The sequence below is a fragment of the Mustelus asterias genome, chromosome 19 (genome assembly GCF_964213995.1).
Source record: "Mustelus asterias chromosome 19, sMusAst1.hap1.1, whole genome shotgun sequence".
Classification (NCBI taxonomy): Eukaryota; Metazoa; Chordata; class Chondrichthyes; order Carcharhiniformes; family Triakidae; genus Mustelus; species Mustelus asterias.
In genome coordinates, this window is record NC_135819.1 from 43668343 (window position 1) to 43686450 (window position 18108).

Consider the following 18108-nt stretch of genomic DNA (forward strand, 5'->3'; position numbering starts at 1 on the left):
AATACCCACAAACCACTGTTCATTTGATCGCTATCTAATTCTATTAATTGGGTGTCTTTTCCCTCTTATATCGTAAGATTATCTGAAGATCCCATATTCATTCATTCTGGATTAATTTATGCAACGCAAAAAGATTTTACTCAAGTATTGGAGATGAGAAAAAGAAAAAGGAATCATGATTTTATTCTGAAAATGTGTTTTGTTTAAGTAACTGAAGTATGTCGGTAGATTACAATGGCCAGAACTTTCCCGCTGTTCACTCTGGCAGGATCTTCTGGTCCTGCCAACGGTGTACCGCCACCACAGGTTTCCTGGTGGTGCGGGGTGGATTCAATGGGAAATCCCAACGACAGCGGCGGGACCAGAAGATCCTGCTGTCGGCTAACGGTGAGCCACCCCCCACTGCTGAGAAACACACCACAGGGAGGCCGAAGAATCTCACGCAATGTCAGAAAAGCTCATTCTTCATGCTGGCATAAACCTTAGAAAAACCTTTGACACCCGTAAAGTGATGTCCATGAACTATGTGAGGAACTGTGGATTAACTTCTGAGTTAAATCAGGCCCACAGCTTTTTTTTAACTTTCAGTTATGTGAAAAACAAAAATGGATTTTTGTTTCATTGAGCTTCTCTGATCTTTACACAGTTTTGTTGTGTCTTACTTTTTCCATTAATTAACCCAAAACTAAAAGAGTAACGTGAAAAACAAAACACATTTTACATATAATAATCCTTATCTGCATTTTTCAAATGCAGTTCAATAGTTACTATGATCTCGAATTTCATAATGATGTATACAATGATGTATACAAACACACACACAGACACACAAATATTCTTATACCGTCAAATCTTCCTTCTACAGTACTACATCTGCCATTGTCTCAATCGCTGCCTTTTTTGACCTCACACTTCCAGCCATTAAGTCCCATTGACCAATTTTCTTTCTGCCTTTTCCTCTATTTTCTGGTTGTAAAGAGTTGGTGAGTGGTGATAGTACATATTAGTCATTTTTTCACTGGTGACTTTAGCCAGGGCAGCCTTAGTCCTTCAGATTTGTTTTTAGTTGTAGGCTTATTTACCTTAGTGATGTGGGTACTTGCCTCTCTACATGTTCTCATCACAGCCCTCTGAAATGGACTAGCAAGCCACTCAGTTCAAGGGCAATTAGGGGTAGGCAATAAATGCTGGCCCAGACAGCAAATTCGACATCCCATGAAGGAATAAAAAGACAGTTGTTATGTCCCATGTAATCAGGATGTGGGTGTCACTAACAAGATATGTTAATATAGTAAAGCTGTTCCGTGCTTTTATACAACAGTGTAGCTTGCTAAGTCAGTCCTTCAGGTAGTTAGGATTCCCCCTGGGTCTTCTGAACCCCACCATAAGTGGGTCAGAAATTCACACTGTGTGAGAAACAGTCATTGATTTTTTTCCAGGGTTGACCAATTGATGGCAAAAGGGTGGGTTCATGATCCAGTAAAGGAAGGTAGGCAGACTCTTGAAGCTGGGGGACAAGTAAAAGGGTTGGGGAGGTGGGGTGTAGGGGGTTGGTGGTGGTGGTGGTTGCTATCTATAGGCTGTGGTTGCTTCAGCACCCATGTGGGCATGGATGTCTTCTAGGCCTGTCTAGAGCGCTGACCCCCTGGTCTGCTGCCAGCAGACTGTCTCTTGACCCCCAAACTAAACCATGTGCCTGCTGAGACCTGGCAAGTGCCTGTAATTGGCACCCCTTTACTTGGCTTCAAGTAGACTCCATGGAGTTGCACCAGCTACCTGCCATGGGCTACTTACAGTCCCTGTCTGTCTCCAACGTGAGCAGCTCAAAATCCTATCCTTAGAGTCATCCACACAGTTACAGGGGACTTGAGTCACTTCCGAGCCAGAGCGGATAGGACCACCAGACCACTTTTATTTAAACCACATGCAAATTTTCAAAAACTGCGATGTGGGACTTGTGATTGTGTTTCACTGGATTACAAGACAGAGATGAGAAGGAATCTCTTCGCTCAGAGGACCTTTAATATTTGGAATTCTCTCACCCTGCAAGACACTGATTCTGAATCACATATTTAAGTCTGATTTAGAAAGCCTCTTGATTGACAAGGGAGGCAAGGGATCTGAGATTAGTAGCAAAGTGGAATTAAGGCCACATCAGATCAGCCATGACATTTTGACTTGCAGAGTAGGTTTGAGGGGGCTGAATGGCCTACTCCTACTCCTATCTCCTAAGGCCTTCTGGTCTAATAGTCTGGTTAGAAAACTGCTGCTTTACCAGACACAGAAAGAGGAGATAACAAATGAATATGGATCAAAAGTAAGATTTTGAGAAATGTTACACAGTCACATTTTTCCACTTAATCCCCATTTTACTATTATAGAAGAAATTTGCCGTATGCTGACAAGGTGGTCAATATTTGGAGAAATGGACAAAACATCAAGATTGCAAACAAGAAGCATTCTGTATCCTTGTTCTGGGATAGAAAAGATGCACTGATGGTAAGATAGTTTTTAAGTGTAGTATTCAGTTTCATTTTTACTCTTCTTCACTTCACGAATGAAGTATGTAGTGATGAGGCTTTTTATGAATGTGTATTATGTGTTCTCGAGATGGAAAATTTATGCATGTAGGTGAAGTCATGTTTCTTAGAACTAGCTCTGTGCATCATCAAAGGAACATTAATTTTTTGGAGTTTTTGCTGTTTTAATATTTCACCCTTTGCAAACTAATTTTGCTCATATCTGAGCACAACATGCAACTGTCAAGTGATGTATGTATGCTTCATCAGCTCAAATATAATAATTGATAATCAACTCAATCATTACATTTCTATATATAACATGAAATGATTATTTGATGAAATGAACAAGAAGAGAGTTCTGATTGCAGAGAAGGTGAACCTTTCCCTCTATAGTTGCTGTATGTTTTCTTCGGATTAACATTGAGGTCTGTTTTGAATAATAACAATAGCTGTTTTAGAAATTGCTCAGTGTGATCCAATTTTCATTCCAGAGAGAGAGGCATAAGTGAATGCCAACAGGAGTTCGACCAACGTTGCCCAGAAATAGTTCAGAGGAAACCACAGGGGTTGCCAGGTGCATAGACAAGTTGTCCAAAAGGCTGGTCTTGGTGATCTGGGACCTCAATCCAGCTATAAAAAAATAATAAAACAATTAACAGCCCTCACCCCTGCCACAGCTCCCCCATGACCTATTGATATCAATCCAAAGCCATCTCGTTCTCCGTAGCCCCTCATGCTCAACATATTAACCTAAGATTCTCCACTTACCCCAATACTCCTCATATCCTCATGGCAACCTATACCCCTTGACCCACTTCCATGGCTTATTTATAAAAACCCATTCACAACATTTGCATTCCTTCAACTACATAATCCCTTACAAAAAAAAGCCTTTTATCAAAGTGCTTAATCCCATATAAAACACGTATTTGTATTTATAGTCCCACATCAGACTTTATAACTACTTGGAGCTGTTAATCACTGATTGTGAAATCAGTCATACAGCACAAAATATATAATGATAGTTCTCAGGCTTATGCAACCAGAATCAAATAGCAAGGATATTTTCTTAATTGTGCATTTTTTTAAAATTCAAAGGCCAAAGGATTTAAATGTCTTCTAGCATGAGAGAGCAATAAGATTTAATTGCCTTGACAGATTGACAGTTCTACTATATTTATCTACATTTTATGCACATTTATGTTCACTTTTCATAATTTCAGTGAATTTGACATTGTCCAAAGAGCATTATCTCTGCCAAAATTGCCCCTGGACCTATCCAAAAGGGTATCCTACCTATCCAGATAATCCAGCAACTTTAGACTTCCTCTTGAAAAGTGTAATGAAGTGAAAACCTCCACACACCCCATCCCCCCTCGGTGAAAATGGCGGGTGCTGGGTTTAGGGATTGGATTTCCGGAATTTGTTCTCCAGCATCATTTTGGCTACGCTGGAGGCCCTCTCCATTTTTCTGAAAATTCAGATTCCATGATCTACTCATCAAAACCACTGTCTGTTTAATTTGGTCTTATTTTTCACCATTTACATGCCAACTACTATCCTGATGCTTCATGTAGGCCCAGTCATTTCCATTGTCCTGAAATACATCTGTAATAATGACCACTGCCAATTCGCTCTGATTTTATTAGTTTGCCCTGAACAGTTCATGCTTACTAACCGAGCATTGGAAAGCTGTGCAAATGGCCAAAAAAGAGTACATTTAATATTTAATTATCAATGATCTAGCTTGAGAGTGACACTGTTCGAAAAAAAAACTTTCAATAGTCAAACGAGGTAAATATTTCTTCTTTTATTTTAAATACTGCATCTATTTTCTTTCTAAGCTAAAACTTCACCCGAGATACAGTGGATATGTTTGTGGGCTTTGTGGAAAGTTTGAAAAGGAAGGGAAGAAGGATGATAAAATGAAAGAAGGTAAGAATGAACACTCAGTTTTTAAGTAAACACCAATTTTCCTACCTGTCTAACCTTTTTTCGCATTGCTACTATTTTTCACAATAATGCAAATCTTGGCACAAATGAAATCCACACAGAATTTTAACTCTGTTCCCTTCTGCCTTTGATATGTGTTCCCTTATTTCATATCGTAATTCTATGATGAGACATGGGGCAGAACATTTCAGCCCACAGCTTGCATGTTAAAGGTGGAGCGTTGGGAGTTGGGAGTGGAGGAGAGGCGAGCGGGGATGGGGGGGAGGGGGGGGGTTGTTGTGGGGTAAGGGGTAGGTTTTTTTGAGGCTGCGCTGCCGGCAGTAACTTACGTTTTCAAAAGGTGCCTTAATTTAAAAAGTCCGAAAAATAGAAACAACACCCTGACACGCAGAACCACCCCACCCCATGCAATCCACCCCCCTAGACTCACCACAGAATCCACCCCCCCCACTCACCCCCCCCCACTCCCCCCCCCCCCCCCCCCCCCCCCCCACCCCCAACCGTGGAGTCCCTCCAACACAATACAGTGCTCCTCACTTGCATTGCAATTCCCCCCTTCACAGAATGCAGCCACTAGGTAACTCCCTCCCCACCCCCACAATGGGCAGTGCCAGGGAATAGTGCCAGGGTACTGTCATGGCCTGTCCCTCTCCCCCTTTGGGGATGTAGCTCACCTGTGGGCCTCCAGTGAGTTCCTGTCACCGAGTGCACATCGTGGGAGATCTGTTGGGATTCATACAGACATGAATGGACAGTTTAATGTGGGGTGACTATCATGTGTAAAGGCCTGATAATGATATTTAAATATATTCAAATTGGGATCCTGGTGTTCAACGTCAGGATATCTGTTACATCATTGGTGGGGACAGCAGAGACAATCACAACAGAAATCTCGCTGGCATAAAATGCTTTCGCTCTGAAGCTAAATCATTGATAATTAGATATTAAATGTATTCCTTCTTGGCCATTTGCACAGCTTTCCATTGCCTGATCAGTGAGCATGAACTGTTCAGGGCAAACTAATAAAATCACAGCAAATTGGAACTCCTGTGGGATTGTCCACCCTGCCAATGCTCAACGCCCCCCCCCTCCCCCCACCTCCCCCACCCACCATGGGCGGCACGGTGGCACAATGGTTAGCACTGTTGCTTCACATCGTCAGGGACCTGAATTCAATTCCTGGCTTGGGTCACTGTCTGTGTGGAGTTTGCACATTTTCCCCGAGTCTGCATGGGTTTCCCCCGGGTGCTCCGGTTTCCTCCCACAGTCTGAAAGATGTGCTGGTTAGGTGCATTGACCCAAACAGGCGCCGGAATGTGGTGACTACGGGAATTTCACAGTAATTTCATTGTTAATGTAAGCCTTACTTGTGACTAATAAATAATAAACTTTAAACTTTAAGGACCACCCCCCCCCCGTTCATAACAACCAACCGCCCCCACCCCATCACCCCCGCCCCCCCCCCCCCCCCACCCCACCATGTCATTTCCTTTTTTTGAGACCCTAGGATATAGACCATTAGTTAGAGAGGGCAATGTTTAGTTCTAATAGTTTTCCAGTGTCTTTTCTCTTGTGATTGCGATTGTTTTAAGTTCCTAACTCTCTCTTACTTCTTGAGTTTCCAGTATTAGAACATATAACATTACAGCGCAGTACAGGCCCTTCGGCCCTCGATGTTGCGCCGACCAGTGGAACCAATCTAAAGCCCCTCTAATCTACACTATTCCAATATCATCCACATATTTATCCAATAACCATTTGAATGCTCTTAATGTTGACGAGTCCACTACTACTGCAGGCAGGGCATTCCACGCCCTTACTACTCTCTGAGTAAAGAACCTACCTCTGACATCTGTCCTATATCTATCACCCCTCAATTTAAAGCTATGTCCCCTCATGCTAGCCATCACCATCCGAGGAAAAAGGCTCTCACTATCCACCCTATCTAAGCCTCTGATCATCTTGTATGCCTCTATTAAGTCACCTCTTAACCTTCTTCTCTCTAACGAAAACAACCTCAAGCCCCTCAGCCTTTCCTCATACGATTTTCCCACCATACCAGGCAACATCCTGGTAAATCTCCTCTGCACCCTTTCCAACACTTCCACATCTTTCCTATAATACGGCGATCAGAACTGTACGCAATACTCCAAATGCGGCCTCACCAGAGTTTTGTACAGTTGCAGCATGACCTCCTGGCTCCGAAACTCAATCCCTCTACCAATAAAAGCTAACACACCGTACGCCTTCTTAACAACCCTATCAACCTGGGTGCCAACTTTCAGGGATCTATGCACATGGACACCCAGATCCCTCTGTTCATCCACACTACCAAGTATCTTACCATTAGCCCAGTACTCTGTATTCCTGTTACTCCTTCCAAAGTGAATCACCTCACACTTTTCCGCATTAAACTCCATTTGCCACCTCTCAGCCCAGCTCTGCAGCTTATCTATGTCCCTCTGTAACCGCACTGTCTACAACTCCACCGACTTTAGTGTCATCCGCAAATTTACTAATCCATCCTTCCACGCCCTCATCCAGGTCATTTATAAAAATGACAAACAGCAGTGGCTCCAAAATAGATCCTTGCGGTACACCACTAGTAACTGAACTCCAGGATGAATATTTCCCATCAACCACCACCCTCTGTTTTCCTACAACTAGCCAATTCCTGATCCAAACCATTAAATCACCCTCAATCCCATGTGTCCATATTTTCTGCAAAAGCTTACCATGGGGAACCTTATCAAACGCTTTGCTGAAATCCATATACACTACATCAACCGCTTTACCCTCATCCACCTCTTTGGTCACCTTCTCAAAGAACTCAATAAGGTTTGTGAGGCACGACCTATCCTTCACAAAACCGTGCTGACTATCCCTAATCAAATTATTCCTTTCTAGGTGATTATAAATCCTATCTCTTATAATTCTTTCCAATACTTTGCCCACAACAGAAGTAAGGCTCACTGCTCTATAATTACCAGGGTTGTCCCTACTCCCCTTCTTGAACAAGGGGACAACATTTGCTATCCTCCAGTCTTCTGGCACTGTTCCTGTAGACAATGACGACACAAAGATCAAAGCCAAAGGCTCTGCAATCTCCTCTCTAGCCTCCTGTTGATGTGTTTCTTGTGTTTCAGCACTTCTAAAATCTGTGTGTTGTTTGCTATTGTTTCCTTGGACTTAAACTCTGCTTTTGTGTTCAAACAATTCAAGTCCACTGAGGGATGTGCTACATACATGATATTAAAAAGCCGCCATAGTCCCAGATGGCCATTGGCTGCTCTCCCCTTTGCAGGGGAAGAGCTAACTGGTGGTGATTTAACCTGAGGGTCACTGCCCCTCAGGTAAGGTGCACGGTTGTGAAGATGGGCCTTCATGAATAATAATCAGATTGCAAAACCAAAATGTGTCACTTTCTCCCTCTTTGTTCCAGTGGATGTAGTCTCAATCCGTGAACACTCGACTGCAGTTGGTAGCTGTCCTATCAAAGTACATGGAGAAATAAATTGTGCGGAAGCGGAATCTGTAAGTTATTTATTTCCAGGGAGTTCTGCATTACTGCAAATACAAATCACTTTAGTACAACTTGAATCTGACCTGTGTTCTATTAAAAAAAAGAGCTATATTGATCCAATGGTACAGAACATTGAGCTATGAATAACAAATAAACATCTTCCTAGAGATGAAATGATGAGATCATTTTAATGTAAGAATATAAAAAATAGGAACAGCTGGATGCCATTTTGTCCCTTAAGCCTTCTACACTATTCAATTCCGTGGCATGATGGCACAGTGGTTAGCACTACTGCATCATAGTGCCAGGAACTGGGGGTCGATTCCTGGCGTGGGTCACTGTCTGTGCGGAATCTGCACGTTCTCCCCGTGTCTGCGCGGATTTCCTCCCACAGTCTGAAAGACATGCTGGTTAGGTGCATTGGCCATGCTAAATTCTCCCTTAGTGTATCCGAACGGGCTCCGGAGTGTGGCGACTAGGGCATTTTCACAGTAACTTCATTGCAGTGTTAATGTAAGCCTACTTGTGACTAATAAATAAATTTTGTAACATATGTGTACATTTGTGAAACTAAGTGGGAGGAAAGGAGCAACGTATCATAATCAAACTTGTCATGTTTAATCATTCTTTTTTTCTTGTTAAAACAGTTCGTGGTCTTGTGACTCTATTCCTCCATGTTTTCCTAAAGAATAGTAAAAATTAGGATGTTTTGCGCTGGGGTTCCATTCTGGGATCTTCTGGTCTAGTTATAATATCAACTGGTGTCCTAACACTGCTCTTGAAGATGTGCAATAGAGGGTCATTAGATTGATTCTTGGGATGAGAGATTGACTAGTATGATATGATCTTACATTCTTTGCAGTTTAGATAGGGAGAGGTGATCTCATTTGAATGTACAAAATTCTTAAAGGGCTTCACAGGCTAAATGCTGAGAGGCTGTTGCCATCCAAAATTGGCGACCCAGTTCAGATAAGGAACTTTGATATTTGGTTCAAGGGATAATTAGGAACGAGCAATAAGTGTTGGCCCAGCCAGCGACACCCACATCCCATGAATGAATAGAAAAAAAATGAATAGAAAAATTTTCAAACCCTAGTAAAAAGTTAGCAATTATGGCACCAGTGTTACGATCTGAGATGGTCCACCTTTCAAATCCACAACCGATATACAACAAGAGCGTCAGACACAGGGGAGTACCACCACCTGGACTTTGCCATGCACTTGGACCTTATAAGACATGGGCTCTGTTTTTCCCATTATGATCCCAGGGACCCAACTGAGACCGTCCCTGAAGTTCCTCCCTCACTTTGAAGGGGTTATTAACAATACAATTCAAACCTAAAATCAATAGGGATATAAAGTTGCTGATATTAGAGGTGACCTATTGTACATAGGATATTGATGTATATATTTACTGCCCTGATGTGGAGGTATTTTAGGATGTTGTCATATATCTATTAGGCGAGATCTGAGTCATGTCCTCCATATTCTCCTTCTATAAACAGTCTCCAAGATCTAATAATGAATACTCGTACTTTTAACTCCTTTAGGAAAACTGGAAATCACTTGGCAATGCAAAAGATATTTGAATTTAATCAGAGATATTCAATTGTAGTAGATTTCACAGATTGAAGCCTCAGGAGTAGGCTTGCATATCTATAATATTTCACTGTTGTTTTTCTTTTCATCAGAGATGTCGCGAACCAATCTCAAAACATTTCTTGAGCTGCAACAATTTTAAGCTGTATCTCAACATATGCAAAAAGGAAGTCTGTTCTTCTCCAAGTAAAGATCAGATCCACTGCCGCACTTTAACAGAAGCCGCACGTCAATGTGGGGCAGAAATCGTTGAACCCGGATGGAGGGATACTGCAAGATGTGGTAACTTTTCCTGCATGTTTAGAAAAACTCATTAATGATTTCATTCTGAAATCGAAGAATATCTATGTAAAAGCAAAATACTGCTGATGGTGGAAATCTGAATTTCCGAACAACCTTTACCAAAAAGCTGCAAAGTCTGTGGGTCTGAGAGTATCTGTCAAGTTAATCTGTCAGAGTTAATGGCCTAGATTTTATTCCTAGCTGGGATGATTCAGAAGCCCTTTAAAAATCACAAAAGCCAGCCGATTCCAGGTTTCCTGACCCCATTCCCAGCTTTCCAGTCACAAGCCCAGAACCTGGCATTCCTGACAGTGCTGACTTAATTACGGGGATGGGCCTGTTGTTGTCCGTCACAATTTTCATGGAGTTGGGGCTTGTCATGGTTGATAGCACCTCAGGGGATTGTGAATCCTGGGGTGCATGGGGAAACAATTTGAAAGACGAGTTCAAAAGGCCAAGTTCCCTTGGCAAATCATGGCATTTCCACACTCATTGCTGCACTAGACACTGTAGAGAACCAGTGAATCCTATGGTCACAATCGGAAATGTGAAAAAGAGCTTAAAAAACAGTAATTCAATCATTTTTTTCATTAGGATAAAAATGTTCTATTACTATAGGACAGTGGAAGTGTCAATCATCCAGGCTCTTTAAAGTATCAATAGCAGAAACTGCAAGCACTTGAAACCTAGTAACCTTGTACAAATAAACATTGACAAAAGAGATCAGTGAGGTAAAACTGTCAATCAATCAGATTTTCTCTGGGGCTCAAGTGTTTCAATAGAGTGCTGAATTTCTGAGCACTGAGGCAAGCCTCATTATGCATTCCTGGCTGAGAGTTCAGAGATCTCTTACTCAGTTGAAACAATGGAAACCCAGTGAAAACTCTGATCTCAGTTGGAACTTGACTCTTTATGTAATGTAGGGAGGTTTCGAATGTTTGCAGTTTCTGTTACAGGGTCTGGATGTTTGACACATTTATTACCTTGTAAAATGAATGTGGATAATAATGAATGAATGACCTTTTTAAAAACCTTTTTTGATTAGAAATCCTATTGGTTCTCTTCAGTCAATAGGCATGAAAATGCCTTGGCCTAACATGGGGAATTATGGGCAATGGTGTTGGTGGGGGGAATAGAATCATAGAATCCCTACAGTGCAGAAGGAGGCCATTCAGCCCATCGAGTCTGCACTGACCACAATCCCACCCAGGCCCTACTTCTGTAACCCCATACATATTTACCCTGCTAATTCCCTGACACTAGGGTCAATTTAGCATGGCCAATCAACCTAACCCGCACATCTTTGGACTGTGGGGGGACACCAGAGGACCTGGAGGAAACCCATGCAGACAGACACATGTAGAATATGCAAACTCCCCACAGACAGTGACCTGAGGCCGGAATTGAACCCAGGTCCCTGGCGCTGTGAGACAGCAGTGCTCACCACTGTGCCACTGTGCCTGACATGTGGTGGCATGAAGGACTATGGGGGTGAGTGGAGAGGCATAGCCTGACATAAGGGGCATGAATGGGGCATGGGGAGTTTGTGGGGAGTGAGGATTGAGAGCTAAGGAGCCTTACTACTTTCATTATAACGTGGCTAAAGTCCACAGCACCAATGCAGGCACCTGGTGGCTCCTGTTGTTGCCTTCAACCTTTTTCCCGTGTTGGCTGGCCCGACTGCAGCCTGCACCCCACTCCCAAACCCCACCATCCATGAAAATTCCTTCTTTGAGGATACCTTCTGATGAAGTGTCCATGGGAAGCCAGGTATCCATTCTCCCAACAAGTCGCTACTCGCCTTTGGTGTTAGAAATCCATTCAGATCAATATTTCAGGTCAATGACTTTTCGTCAGAACACCTCGTGATGGAAGGTCATCAACCTGAAATTTTAGGTCTTCACCTGCAATGATATTTGTGCATTTGTACTCATGATAACACAAAACATGAAACACATGATTTCTCCTTTCCAGAACAGCCTAGTTGTCCTGAAAATCAGATTTATAAGGATTGTGGTTCGGGAGTTATTTCAACATGTACTGATCCCAATCTTCAACAGAAGGCAGATATTTGTGTGGATACTTGTGAATGTCCAGCAGGTAACAATATTGTTTTGACTGAGACAGATTTATTATATTGCATTGTACGGATCTGATTATACGGATTAAACTCGCCTCCTGCTTCTTCATCAGGTGAATCCAAAAGGACAGTGTGAGTGAAAAGGGGGATAATCATAGGTTAAAGAGGTGTGAATTGTCTCAAGCCAGGACAGTTAGTAGGAATATCACTCACCTGATGAAGGAGCAGCGCTCTGAAAGCTCGTGATTCCAAATAAACCTGTTGGACTTTAACCTGGTGTTGTGAGGCTTCTTACTGTGCCCACCCCAGTCCAAAGCCGGCATCTCCACATCATGTATTGTGCATGGGCAGTTGAGACAAACTTTAAATTTTCAGACCTGGTTTGGAAGTTGAGGAATAATGGTACCAGTTTGAAACAGTGGATGGATAATAGCTCTACTTTCATTTTAACAGGGATGAAGTCCCACAGTGCTGGGGCAGATCTTTGAATCAACCTGGCTCGGCACCCATAGAACCATAGAAAATTACAGCTCAGAAACAGGCCTTTTGGCCCTTCTTGTCTGTGCCGAACCATTTTATGCCTAGTCCCACTGACCTGCACTTGGACCATATCCCTCCACACCCCTCTCATCCATGAACCCGTCCAAGTTTTTCTTAAATGTTAAAAATGGCCCCGCATTTACCACTTTATCCGGCAGCTCATTCCACACCCCCACCACTCTCTGCGTGAAGAAGCCCCCCCTAATATTCCCTTTAAACTTTTCTCCTTTCACCCTTAACCCATGCCCTCTGGTTTTTTTCTCCCCTAGCCTCAGCGGAAAAAGCCTGCTTGCATTCACTCTATCTATACCCATCAAAATCTTATACACCTCTATCAAATCTCCCCTCAATCTTCTACGCTCCAGGGAATAAAGTCCCAACCTATTCAATCTCTCTCTGTAACTCAGCTTCTCAAGTCCCGGCAACATCCTTGTGAACCTTCTCTGCACTCTTTCAACCTTATTTACATCCTTCCTGTAACTAGGTGACCAAAACTGTACACAATACTTCAAATTCGGCCTCACCAATGCCTTATATAACCTTACCATAACACTCCAACTTTTATACTCGATACTCCGATTTATAAAGGCCAATGTACCAAAGGCACTCTTTATGACCCGGGAACCCTCTTTCCCAGGAATTCAGCCCATATCCACCAGCCAGCAATGACGATCCCATCTTTGTGAGCACTTTCTCCTGAGTTGGGCGAGAGTTTACCTGACTCCTGCCACCCAGTTTGGTTATGAAAATCCTGCACTATGCCATAACAAGATCTTCGGTGCTGCAATTAATTTTGCCTTAGTTGGATTTCAATGCACTTAGACCTGTGTTTTTCTTCAGGCGCCGTTCTTGATAACATACGAGACACCAACAAATGCATCAGGAAAGCAAGTTGCCCTTGTGTATACAGTGGAAAGATTTATAATGTCGGAGACCAAAGAAACACTTCCTGCCAGGCTTGGTAAAACCTCCTAATTCATCTCACATCGAAACAGTCAACAACCATATTGTCAACTAATTCACTAATAACATTTGCCTCTTCTGTCTTAGTGTTTGTAAGAGTGGACTATGGGAGTGCTCTCATCGTAGCTGCCCCAGAAGGTGCAAAATAGAAGAAGGAACACACATCACTACATTTGATGGGAAATATTATAATTTGAGAGGAAATTGCAAATACATTGCAGTTTCTGTACGTGAGATATTTTGCTATATTGTAATATCTATGACATCCATCCTTGTTGCCAGGATTTTGAGTTTCAAATATTAAAATCAAAATTTTTAAATCCCACAGGGAGAATTCTGGCGGATAGAAATTGAGATGCACATATGTCAAGTTGCAGTTGGACAGATCTGCTTGCGACGTGTTACATATAATCAGAACAAAGTAAGCACTTTTGATTTTTTTTTACTGCTTGTCTATTCATTTAAATTACACCATAAAAATTTACATTTTTTATCGTAGATCACATACGAATTCAACAGGAATGGCAACATTTATTTTGGCGGAGAAGAAATTAAACTTCCTTATAAACAGGGTAAAATTATAATTGAAAAAAATTAATTCCTCCTCTTAAACGAAAAGCTAGTATTGTTCAAATTTAAATGAAGCTGTAACCAAAAGAGAAAAGGCTGGAAAATGGCAGCATCTATAAGGCGAGGAAAGAACTGACATTTCGAGTCCAGATGACCCTTTGACAAAAGAGCTGACGTTTTGAATCCAGATGACCCTTTGACAAAGGGTCATCTGGATTCAAAACGTCAGCTCTTTTCTCTCCTTACAGATACTGCCAGACCTACTGATATTTTCCAGCATTTTCTCTTTTGGTTTCAGATTCCAGCATCCGCGGTAATTTGCCTTTATTAAACAAAGCTGTGTTGTTTTTTTTAATTTCACAGATGGAATAATAATATTTCAACAGTCTTCACAGTTCATTCAATTTGCAACAACATTTGGGCTAAAAATGCAAGTGCAAATATCTTCCACAATGCAGCTGTACATTTCAATGCCAGAAAACAAGAAAGGAACTGTAAAAGGTATTGCTAAACAGTTGCTTATGGACTGCTGGGTGTGGGGGTGGAGTGTGTGTTCGTGGAGCGGGTGGGTGGGGTGCCCCAGTTATGGAGGCTTTTCAAGCAGTCACTCAGATCACTCACATCCAGGAGGAAGGTGTGACGACACGGACCTTTGCAGGCCACCGATTCCTCACTTCTGATGAAGCTGCTGAATTTACTAATGGTCAGGAGACATGAATGACAACTGTTAACATTTATAACCTGCAACCTCATTACTCCAATTAAAGCTGGATGCCATGCCTTTGGAGTGGATTGGCTGTCCATTCAACTTCTGCTCTCATTAAAGGCCAGAAGTGGTTAAGTTGGAGATGGAGTTGTATCTGGAAACACAGGCATGAGGCAAAAGCAAATGTTAAAACAATGTCACAATTTCAGCGGGATTTTACGGCCCGCTTGACCCGAGACTGGAAAATCCTGCCTGAGGTCAACGGATATTTCTGTTGTCCAACCATCACCTATTCTGAATCCGTGGCTGGCGGGGCGGTAGAATTCCACCATTTGTTTATTATTGTTTGAGGAATATTCCTTGAAGCTGTTTCGAGAAATAAAGTATTGACTATCTGGCTCTGTTAGAACAGCTACTCAACCAAATCAGATCATTACATTTTTATGACGTTCTGCAATTGTTTATTTTCCAGGTTTATGTGGAAACTTTAATGACAATGCCGCAGATGACTTCATGTCTTCACAGAAAATAGTGGAAGAATCTGTTGTCAATTTTGCTCAATCATGGAAATTGGATTCAAGATGCAAACCTCCTGAAACAGTAATCCCCAGTTGTATTAGTTCAGAGAAAGGTAATGCTCTGTCTCTGATCCAACCTTCAGCCACAACAGTAATATCTGCATTTTATTTTGTAAGTGTGCGGTTGCGACACAGACCATTATGCTGACGTCCCTTCCATCTGTTTTGGATCATTCTGTTGGCACTGAATTCTACAGCCATTCATGCCCCACCACCACTGCCAGTGAGAATGGAGAATTTGGCGCTCAGTCAAATCTCCATTCACTGCAGCGGGACTGGAGAATCCCAGCTGTGGGCGAGGTTGGAGAATCTAGCCAAGTGTTCCATCTGCAGGATCAAACTCTGGCAAGTGTTTTTCACTAAGACAGAATCATTGTAGATTTCTATTGAAATCATGAGAATCGCCTTGTTAATCTTTGCTTACATGCAAAGTCCCCCTAGCTATCAAATAGAACCCCTTATTCTCAGCTAGGCCTTAGCAGCAGAAAAAGTTCAACAAGTTTGAGCATGTGGCATGGATTTCACTCTGGTTTGGCAGTGATCAATTGCCATTTGTTGCTAATGTTCCTTGGATGTTTCTCTACAATTAAAGGTGCTTTATCAATGTACTACTCATTTTCAATGGTTTTATTACAGGGCAGTAATGAAGGTGGGAATTAAAGTTGGCCAATGAAGCAGTTTTCCCCTTCAATCAGATTATGGCTAAAGTGTATTTAATTTCTACTAAGGTGATTTTCCCTATTGTGGCAGGAATATCTTTAGACAATGATGGTGCTACAAGTGATGGAATGGCCATCGGAGAATTATGTCATCAGGCAAAACATAAAAACTTGGGGTTACTGACTCCCCAGCAAGCCATCTGATCCTTAATGAAAATGGGATTCCTATATGTAACAGGAGAGAGCGTTGTTAAAATAAATACTGGGACAATTCTGCACAGAAGATGTTTGTTCCAAATGACACCCATGTGAAGAAACTTGCAAGGGAAATCAGATCAGATGTACCCTCAAGGGTACAGTGAATAAATGATTCAGCAGCTTTAGAGCCATTTCTTAGCAATTTTTCTTTTAATTATTTTTTCTGTCTGCCACCTAGTTTCTCCTCAGGCTTTGTGTCAATTCCTCTCCCCTTGTACTGTAACTGGCACCAATGCATTCCTCAATAAGAATTCCCAAGTTTATGTTATCTGGAAGACTAGAAGGACAAGCTAAGTTGCGCCAAACAGATCCGGCTGCACATAAGGGGTGGGAACTTCCAGTCCCCCCCATGGCATGTTTTCCAGCAGCAGAGATGACTTGCCATTGGCTGCTGGTGGGATATTCCAGTCCCATCGATGGTACGGTGTTTTACGTGGCTCGCTTGGCCTGCCACTGGGGAACCCGCCATGGGGGTATCGTCTTCAGCATGGCCCGAAGGTGGAAGGGCTGGAAAATCCCGCCCGTGGTGTTTTGTGTCCATTGGCTGAAGCTGATTGCAGGAAGTCAAACCTACCCAATATTGATGATGGTTAGTACAGAGATTTCAATTTCTAAAGGAAACTGGACAAATTGTCTCTAGCATCACCAATAAAAGTGACTGACTGGTCAATGTTTTCTCAGAACACCAACTTTGCAGTATCATGATGGAGGCAATCTCACTTGTCACTGAAGAACTTGATGTCGTTTGTTCACCACCTGTTGCAAGTACACCTGCTCACCATATAACCAGGGGCAGGTGCATCCAATAACAACAGTCAGTTTTAGCCTAATGTGTTTGACCTGACAGCAGAGAAGCACTGGGAGTGACGTGATCAGACCATGAAGCTCCCCCTTCACTCCTGCACGCCTCATGCAGGAAGTCAGGTGCTGCAATGCTCCATTACTTCTTGTGCCGGCATCTTGAGTTTTTTTCCCTTTCTTTTTACTTGCCACACCTAATAGCTCTTTTTCCTTTTCAGACTTGACAAAACTGTCAGTGAAATCAAGTTTCTCTGAGCCTTTCCCATGTCTGTAAGGATTTTAGTGGCCTTATGCTACTCTTTTCCCTGTAACAATCTATCACGTAAGATTTCACTGCCCTGTAATTTTTCATCATCGCTCTCCCAGCTCCTGTTGGGAACTGTGTCTGAAGCTACGCATAATTATGATAATGATTTATGATCATGGTAATGCCCATTCTGAACCCTGAAGCCAAGCGTTTTAGGAAAAACATGTGAAGAATGAGACTGAATGGCACATTGCTTTGTAGGATTGCGTTGTGTCAGACCCGGCCTGTGAGTTTAACTAAAGAGAAGATGTGTACCATAGCAGTCTGAGACCTTGTGATAAATGGGCATCCAAGGTTTTATTGCATTGTAGCTGGAGAGGTGGACCTTGCAGCACAGAAGATGGATAGTTCAGAGCACATATTGCTCCAGGCGATAGATATACTGCAGTTGTTGTTCTGGCATAGATGAGGAGTGGTGCCCAAGTCTTATGCTTAACAACATTGACATCTTTTGCTCAGCAGCCATTCAGATATTTACCCCCAGCAATTGTGCACTGAAACTGGCCAGCTGAATTTTTTTATTTTTTTCACTTCAATGTTTACACTGAACAGTTAAAATTGTTTTCTCGCAAAACAAATACTTGAAAGCAATCCATTTGAAAATTGCTATAACCATTTCAATAGCAAACATGTTTTTGGTCGCATTTATAGTCAGAAGTGGAATTTTCAATCCACACCTCATGATATCTCAAATTGCTTTGATTGAGGTATGATTTATTCTCACTATATTTGTATTAGGTTCAGTTGCTGAATCATCTGAATTCAAT

General features: G+C 42.2%; 1 protein-coding gene across 1 annotated transcript in view; it reads left to right on the forward strand.

Moving 5' to 3' along the window:
* The window catches only part of LOC144507481 (mucin-6-like), a 96621-nt gene that overhangs the window by 6816 nt on the left and 71697 nt on the right, over positions 1-18108 (forward strand). The window contains exons 5-15 of the mRNA XM_078234606.1: positions 2382-2499; positions 4367-4457; positions 7918-8009; positions 9690-9879; positions 11854-11979; positions 13340-13460; positions 13550-13688; positions 13791-13883; positions 13962-14034; positions 14396-14533; positions 15211-15369. Of these exons, the coding sequence (XP_078090732.1) occupies positions 2382-2499; positions 4367-4457; positions 7918-8009; positions 9690-9879; positions 11854-11979; positions 13340-13460; positions 13550-13688; positions 13791-13883; positions 13962-14034; positions 14396-14533; positions 15211-15369 (1340 nt within the window). The remainder of the gene's footprint in view (positions 1-2381; positions 2500-4366; positions 4458-7917; positions 8010-9689; positions 9880-11853; positions 11980-13339; positions 13461-13549; positions 13689-13790; positions 13884-13961; positions 14035-14395; positions 14534-15210; positions 15370-18108) is intronic.